Source organism: Pinus tabuliformis, chromosome 8 (genome assembly GCF_031772625.1).
Source record: "Pinus tabuliformis cultivar Carrire ecotype Pingquan chromosome 8, CPIR1, whole genome shotgun sequence".
Classification (NCBI taxonomy): Eukaryota; Viridiplantae; Streptophyta; class Pinopsida; order Pinales; family Pinaceae; genus Pinus; species Pinus tabuliformis.
The window spans coordinates 2,074,633,390-2,074,641,553 of NC_142294.1; the positions used below are offsets into that span (position 1 = coordinate 2,074,633,390).

General features: G+C 39.2%; 1 protein-coding gene across 3 annotated transcripts in view; it reads right to left on the reverse strand.

Annotated features, from left to right (window-relative positions):
* LOC149244805 (uncharacterized) overlaps positions 1 to 2,802 on the reverse strand; it is a 39,659-nt gene extending 36,857 nt beyond the window's left edge. The window contains exon 1 of one of the 3 annotated variants that reach the window (XM_089375018.1): positions 2,486 to 2,802. In XM_089375018.1, the coding sequence (XP_089231144.1) occupies positions 2,486 to 2,706 (221 nt within the window). In that variant the 5' untranslated portion in view covers positions 2,707 to 2,802. The remainder of the gene's footprint in view (positions 1 to 2,485) is intronic. The other 2 variants (XM_089375019.1, XM_089375021.1) reach the window with 2 other exon arrangements.
* Between the last annotated feature and the right edge of the window lie 5,362 nt (positions 2,803 to 8,164).

Here is an 8,164-nt window from a genome sequence, read left to right on the forward strand (position 1 = left end):
TCAGCAACTCTTCGATGGTTAACACAGTGACCTTGCAGTCGTCAAAGCCACAGCCTCTGCAGCGCCGGAGGCATCAAGTGAAAGGAGCACAACAGAAGGTATCATTAATCAGGCCCTAGCCTGCTTCCTGTTGGTCTCCTTCCTACAACCTACCTTGGAGCCCAGCTTCAAAATAGTTGATGGAAGGTTACATCTAGATTAGGCATTTAACTAAAAATAACCAAAATCTCTGCATCACACATAGGTCATAGGTTTGCATATCATTCAAGTTAGTCAATCATCTTAAGCAACAGGTGTCCATCCGGTCATTTGGCTCCAAATTACTATAAGCAAGAATTTGTGACTCCATTAAGGCACTGGTCTCATACTTTAAAATATAATCTAATTAACAATCTTGCTCAAATTTTAACCAATTGGCTAGGCCACTCATCAGTGTCTTCCAAACAAGTTGGTTTCCAATTTGTTTTTCTTCATCGCATCCCATAGCGACTACCCCCCATAGCCTATTGTTAGGAGACAGCTAGAACAAAGTGGGCGGGGATCAAAGTGACAACCCCCACCCTGAGCGTTGTCGCGGTGCCTATACAGTCCAGGTGACAACACAACCCATATCCACCTTTTAGAATTCAGCATCAGAGCCTCAAGAACACAATTAAGTGCAGGCTGCAGGACAACCCACACCCAATAACAAAAGTCATATATGGATTGACACCTAACGCCAACATCAACTACCATAACTACCAATCTTGTACCGAATTTGAACTGTAAACAAATCTCGGCTTGTAACTGCGTATGCACTACACATATGACCTTGCTGCTTACTGTATACTTGCTTTGCAACTTCAGACTTAGCCTCACTTGACAAGTGTGGACTATGCACACGATTTCCACCTCAGATTCCTCGTCGAGAATTTGGCACACAAAGTGTCTCCCCCTTTTACAGTTTCTTATGAACACTGATGTAGTGTAACATATTACAGACAATGCAGTTGTATAGCTTAGAGTAGGACATTTAAATCTTCATCGTTCTACTCGTGTGCTTAATTTTCAAATCTCCTTGGGCTTTTGGTTTCCCTCTTGGAATCAGGATCATTATTTTTCAATAGATTCTTAATGCCCGCATCAATTTTCAATATCTGAATATTAGAAACATTTTTGGAAGAAATCACATTGGAAGATTTCTAATATTCAGAATATGGATCACAGAAGTTTGAATTCAAATATAACTTCTTATCTTTTCCATATTCTGCTTGCATATCGCTTGGACGGTTTAAAAATACAGTAGAGATTGAACAAATGATTGATTTGTGTATTTTCCTGGATAGGTTGACCACTACACATACTTTTCTTATACATTTGTATTATTTTGCTCACTCTAACGACAGTTGTTCCGGCGGAGATAAACAACCGTTGTCTTACAGAACATGCATAATTGAAAGCATTTATTATCATAATGAGACTTCATAATCTCAAATGCTCCTATTCATTCACATTAATAATTACTCTACACTACTCTGGACTTTGAAATACAATCGGGTTTTTACATTGGATTTCAACTGCCACTTAGCCTGCTCCGCATCCCATAACTAAGGGTTTAAATTACTTGGGAGGCAACCAATACTAGGGTTGTTGACAGCCCGTTTACACTTCCGAAGCAAGTTTCCTTACTTCAGTAACTACTTTGACTTTTGCTTGATTGTCTTAACACCCTCTTCGCCCTGACTTTGACATCTCTTTCTTGAGGCAAATTTATATTCTTTCAGTATCCTTTACACGTGCTGAAATATACTGGATATCAATTTTTTCCAATTTCTTGGAATATACAGCAACTAAGAGAAATCTAAGACGAGTTTTTAATGCAATGGTCCAAAAGACTCGGGGATTAAGTAGAGGCATTGATCATCCAAGAGAAGTCTCACAGAACCCTTCCCATGTTAAAGTCGGTAATTGTTCCAGTGTTGATGCAGAGTTGGGGTCCACAGCACCCCATAGACGAACAAAAACGTTTAAACTTACAAAAAAGGATCCTAATGACTCATTCATAACAACTAGGAAAGACCACGGTTATAATTAATCAAAGATTACAGATATTGTCATTTTCAAGTGGACAAGGCAACTTCCATCGATGAAGTGGACTGACAAGATTGCTAAGACCTTGCAGAGGGGCTTTTTGCCTTCCTAAGCCTAATGTGACAAAGGAGCAGTGCGAGCACAGAAACACAGTCTCCCAAGACTTCATCCGGCGATTCGTCCCAAACGATCAAGATTAAAAATTGGTAAACTGAATACTTACGGTTAAAAGCAAATATGTTAAGTGAGTTCCCCTATCTGTATCAATTAAGTATACGAAAGACTTCACGCTGACCGAACATTTTAAAATAATACCTGAACGCGAATAGGACCAAAACCAAAATCTTGAAGAAATATTTTTCAGGCCATTTTAAATGTAAAGAGTTCGGCGAGCCGACGAGAGGGGAATTCTCACCATGTTGCTGGTAAGTAGTCTGGCACGTCCGATGAAGCCATTGCGAGATGCATCCTGCGGTCGTGCGAATAGCTTAAGAGAGGCAATTGCACCATTCCCCAAGAACGCCGAACTGGGCCAGATGAGCAGCCATCAATTGACCGAGGAATCTTAGGGTAAGAGTGCTGACAGAAAGATTGACCATGCAACAAGGTATTTGGCGCAGAAGACAGCACTGCCATGACAGTCCTTCACGCGCGTTCGGGGTTTGATGACAAACACAAGCTCGGGCAAGGACCCCGTTTCAATATTTGTGGTCAACATAATCGCTTGTACAAATACATTAACGTGCTCGGTATACGTAGATAGGCATATATATGTGAATGATTGTTTTCGTTTTTGATTTGGATTTTAGTTCGGATGGTTGGAGTTTTGTTTGAATTGGGTTAATTTTTTCTAAAGGGTAGGTTGGTCTATTGTGAGTTAAAAAGGTGAGTGTTTGGTTTATTTTGAGTTAAAAAGGTGAGTGTTTTATTATGATGTTTTGTTTTTTTAAGTTATAAGTTATTTGTTAGGTATGGTCTTTAGTTGTTGGTATTAGTTTAATATTTATAGTTGTAATTGTTGGTTTTAAATTTTGGATTTGGATTTTAGTTTGAGTAGTTGGGAGTATGGTTTGTTTTTCTTTACCTAGTTTCAATTTTTACAGAGGAATATGTTGGTTCATTGTGATAACGCTAAAAGGGTAGATGCCCCTACTACAAAGAATGCCTCAACCCTTTCGCAAGGATAAGTTACCTATTAGAGACATATTTGCAGGTTGTTGTGGCAATAACCTAAAAGCTATATGGGTAATCGTTGACTTTGAATCAAGACCTCGTAAATTCCCCTAAAAAAAAAATACATGTGATATCACATATTTTTTTATTTTGATTAATGTTAGCATGTTTAACCAAGTTGTGATTTTGGAAGTATAGATTATAGATATGAGTGGTAATGTTTTTTTTTTTTTTTTTTTGGTTAATGTTAGTATGTTTGATGTAGTTTTGACTTTAGAAGTGTAAAATGCAGATATGATAGCTAAAAGAGACACTACATAAGGATGGCAAGATTGGGTACTCTCTTTCTTTTTTTAACAGGAATGAGTACGTAGATTATATTGAAAATTTGCACTTGGATGATGCAAGTACATTAGGAGTTACATTGTTTTTGCCTCACATGATTCTAAAAAGACTAAAGCAGTCTCCTCCCAATAAGAACAAGTGCGGAAAAGGTCCAAAAAAAATCTTTGAATGTTTATTCGTACTGCTTCCTAGGAGTAGGAGTAAATTTTAACAAATTGCTTGCACAAGAAAATGCAGAAACAAAACATTTCTATAAATTGCTAGAAGATGGCCCATGGGAGTTAGGACCGAAGTTCTTTCTACTATGATCTTTCTTGTTTCTTATCACTAGTGGGGAGGAAGTATGGTTTTTAAGCAGATTTGAATAGAAAGGGGAAGAAAAGGAGGATTTCAACTTCTTCTCGACCATCCTACCAACTTCTTCATCTTTTAATGCAGAGGAGACCTTTGTAGAAAACTTTTCCAACGCATGAGTTTTCTTTGGAGGATCTTGATCCGGGTCTTCTTCATCTTTTGAATCAGGAGGGACCTAAGCAACATGATTAGTCTTTGTTAGTACTAGTTAATCCGCTTGGGCCTCAAGATTCTCAACTTCTTCCTTTGGAACATTCAAGACTTTGTAATGTCCCAAATGGGATATTTTGCTAATTTTTGCAAAAATCTATCTTGACCGAAATTTCTCCATATCATTTACTTAACAAAAGATTGCCATGTAAAATATATAACTAATAAAATGCATACAATTCAATAATACAATGAGCAAAAATCTCAACTTTTATTATAATAAGGAACTGGAGTTTACATGTTAATACAACAAAATCGCTGAGATGGAAAATTGACGTCAAGAATCTGCTCCAATGTTATGTTGGCCTTCCAAAACTGAACTAAATTGTCACTGTTGAGGTCTCCTGTGAATTCTAGATGAATTCACCAAGGGGAGATGGGTGCTCGCCCAATCTCACTGAATCACCCAAGGGTTTTCGTCCTAGGGCTACAGCTGAAGTAGAGAACCGGGTTCTCAATCTCTCATACAAGAAGTAATATCAAATCCAAGATGTCCTCTAATGGTCTCCTCCTCCTCTTTTTATAGATCTGATGGACCCCTCTAGAAGCTCTTATTTTATTATTATTTTAATCACGGAGCAAATTTCCCTTAATTAAAATATTCTTTTTAATGTGGGAAAGTGGTAAATTGGCCACCATACCTCCTTAGGTCACTAAAAATCACTTTTAACTATCCATCTAGTATATATTCTTGTTTCGGTTCCAATGAGCTATACACTAAGGTGTTCTGCCAAGTATTCCTCCTGAAATGCCACCTTAAGCGTAACTAATTGAGTCAGGCCCATTAATAACTCTGTTTTTGAAAGTTGTCGGAATGCAACGGAACGAAAGGCAAATTGTGCAGATGATGGAATATACCAAGCGAATGCCATCAGACCTCATAAAAACTCCTCAAAACCCCTCCAAAGGCCCCTAGGCCAACTGATGATGCCAACCTATACATGTGACTTGTTTGTCCACAACTCTGAAATTCCATCCTAACCATGCCATAAGGAACACCAAAAAAAGGAACATAACAAATCCTCCACCCCAAGATTGCTTGCCCTCAAGCAATCCATATCTGTCGACAAATCTGGCAATCCCATGCAACTGAGAATCAATACCTAGATCCCATACAAACCATTGGGTGATGCCATACCTTTGTGCCACCCAACCAAGAACGGATCCCTCAATGCCTAGATCCCAGACTAAACTCTGACTCGACCTACCATCAACAAATCCTCCCAGATCCCAATGCCACCATGGCCACTCATCAACACCCCTATCCCATGGCTCTAGTTGTGCTTTGTCTCCAGCTATGGTTATTGCTCCCTCAATTGAATATCAGCTCATCACCTCTCTCCAATCCAACCCTTGGTATAGACCTAGGTCAATCTCACCATGTTGATGTTGTGTTGAAATACTAATGAGCGGCCAGCTTACATCCTGATGCCAACTGGAGCATATAGTACCCCTCACATCTAAGGGCTCACGCAGTACAATGATCCTGACTAAAAATGATACTCCATCAATAGGATACCAACTCATAATCTCCCGCCAATCTGATGTGTTAGCGCTTGGAATTCACCTAGGCTGAGATAGACAAACTCTCAAGGCTACATCAAACCATTTCACCCCGTAGCTAGCCCTACGAGGTATGAGAAGGCTCTCTCGGGTCAGATTCGATAGATCTTTCAATATGATTAGGCTGACCAATTAATAATAAAGATTTTAGGCTAGTAAATTGATAAGGGGGTTGATTTAATGATTTTTGGGGTTTTTGGTGGCAATTGGTGGAAGTGCAATTCAAGGTGCGGGGATTGAGCACAGTTTTCACAGGGGGATCTAAGGGGCAAGGTAGGAATGAGTGCTGATGCCTTAATCTGAGATGGATGATCAGAGATGATAGAGGAGAAGCTAAAGAGGGCAAACACACAATTCGAATCCTCTCTAGACAGTAGAAAACATTAAAATTGAACAAACTAAAAAGCTGAGCATGTCAAAACATGAGTTCAAACTTTACCACTTCATCTGTCCAATTTAGAAGCATAAGAGAGATGTGAAACACATAAACAAACTTACAAGAACATGTAGAGAACACACCATCAACAATCAGATCCACAAGAATCCTCAAAGATGTCTGTAAAACCCTGGCTTTCCTTGCCTTCAATTGCAGAAATAGATGCACAATATACAATGAAGCTTCCTTACACAAGAGTCCAACCATCAAAATGAGAAAGAGAAGGCATAATATAGAAGGTCAAACCTCTTCCCCCACCTCTAGGGGTCGAGCTCAGCTTCCTAGGAGCTGTTACAACTAATTCTAAATCAGTCACTAGATAATAGGCCAGCACAACAACTTGCCTCTAAAAGTTAGGAAGCCTATCCATGCATTAAATATTAACTATTTACATCAAAGAAGCTTCTAGAAGAGTAAAGAAAGATAAAGCCTATCAAAGTGCCATGAAAATATTACATTTATCCATCATCTACAAGTAAAAATGGTCAACCATAGTCAAAACAGTGTTTTTTGACCGAAAATGGCAATTCTGGCAAATCTGGAAGTTCTGGTCGCGCCCCTGGAAGTTCTGGTCGCGCCCCTTTACAGCTGTTTTTGAGTGGGTTCCACTGGTCCAAATCAGGTGCAAGATGGCTCATTGGAAATCTTGGCCTGTCTACTTTCCATCCCAAGTGGAATTTCTGAATTTGGTGTTGATTTGACCCCTCAAAAACCATTTCTCCCAAGGTCACTTTCTGCAACTCAAAAAGTGGGCAGAAAGTCATTTTTTAGGTGTATTTTGAGCTTTTGGAGGCTCAAAACTCAAAATCAGGCTTCTCCCAAGTATTGGTAATTTTTCTTTTTGAATGCCCTTTCCAAAAATTCCAAGTTTGCAAAATTCCGAGCAGCCCTTCAAACTGGTCTCACCCGGGGTGAGACCAGTTCTTGGGAAAAACCTGTAATTTTACCAAAAATTTTCAAAATGCTCAAAAATCTTCAAAATTTTCACATTTTGATGCTAGATCAAGGCTGATCAGTACCATGATGAGTGAGAGATGCCTCAGCCAAGATGCGGAGTGGGTTTGTCCTTTTCTTCCTCTTCCGGGCCTCAGACAGCTTCCTTTGGAGAATTTTCATTTTAGCCTTGCAAACATGTAACCACTATGATGACCACCTTTGCCACCCTTACGAGGCCTCTGTTGTGTCTCAACCTCTGTAGAAGAAGACCGGTCATCACCTTGCTCATTAGTCTCAGTGGTTGACATGGTGTTATCGAGCAAGGTGGAATAAACAAGTCAAGATGACCGCTGCCTTGCCTGCAAAATGCTGTGAAGTATGCTGTTTTCAAGGGGAAACATCATGAGGGATACGTTAGGGGAGGGAATTTACATATAGGAAAGGGAAAAATATATACATAAACAGGGAATTCTGAAGGAAAAAATCACATAATGCTAAACATGTCATTCCATCTCTCACCATTTGCAAATTAAAATTTTATTAGGGAAAACTTGTGTTTTGAACACCAAGGGAAAGGACAATGAAAATCTCCATGATGGAGGGAAGGATGTCATGAGCATAGGGGGATAGGGCAGCATCAGTTATAAACCTTTAACAGGCTGCTCTCCTTAAATTTTGCCTTTGCATGTCATCTAAGAGCATACTCTGTTTTTTCATAGCTTTTGAAATGGTCATTGATACTAAATGGGAAACAGGATTTTGTTATTTTGATTACAAGGGGAAGAGAAGGGTTTTTATGACAATTTGAAAAGGAAATGGGAAAGGGACTGTATCAAGGGAATTAGGGAGATGGAGGGATATGGGAATTAGGGTTAGGGAGTAGGAACCCATCAACAATGCTGCCAACCATATTTCATAACAGCAGTCCTTTACAATGCTGGCAGCTTTCATACTTTTGTCATATGTGAATTAGGGTCTTCAATTACATACTTTGTCAAAAGGGAAGGGTATCAATTGCATAGGGATTTTAGGGGATTAATGAGCAATTGAATCAAGGTTTTTATGAGGGGAAAGGTA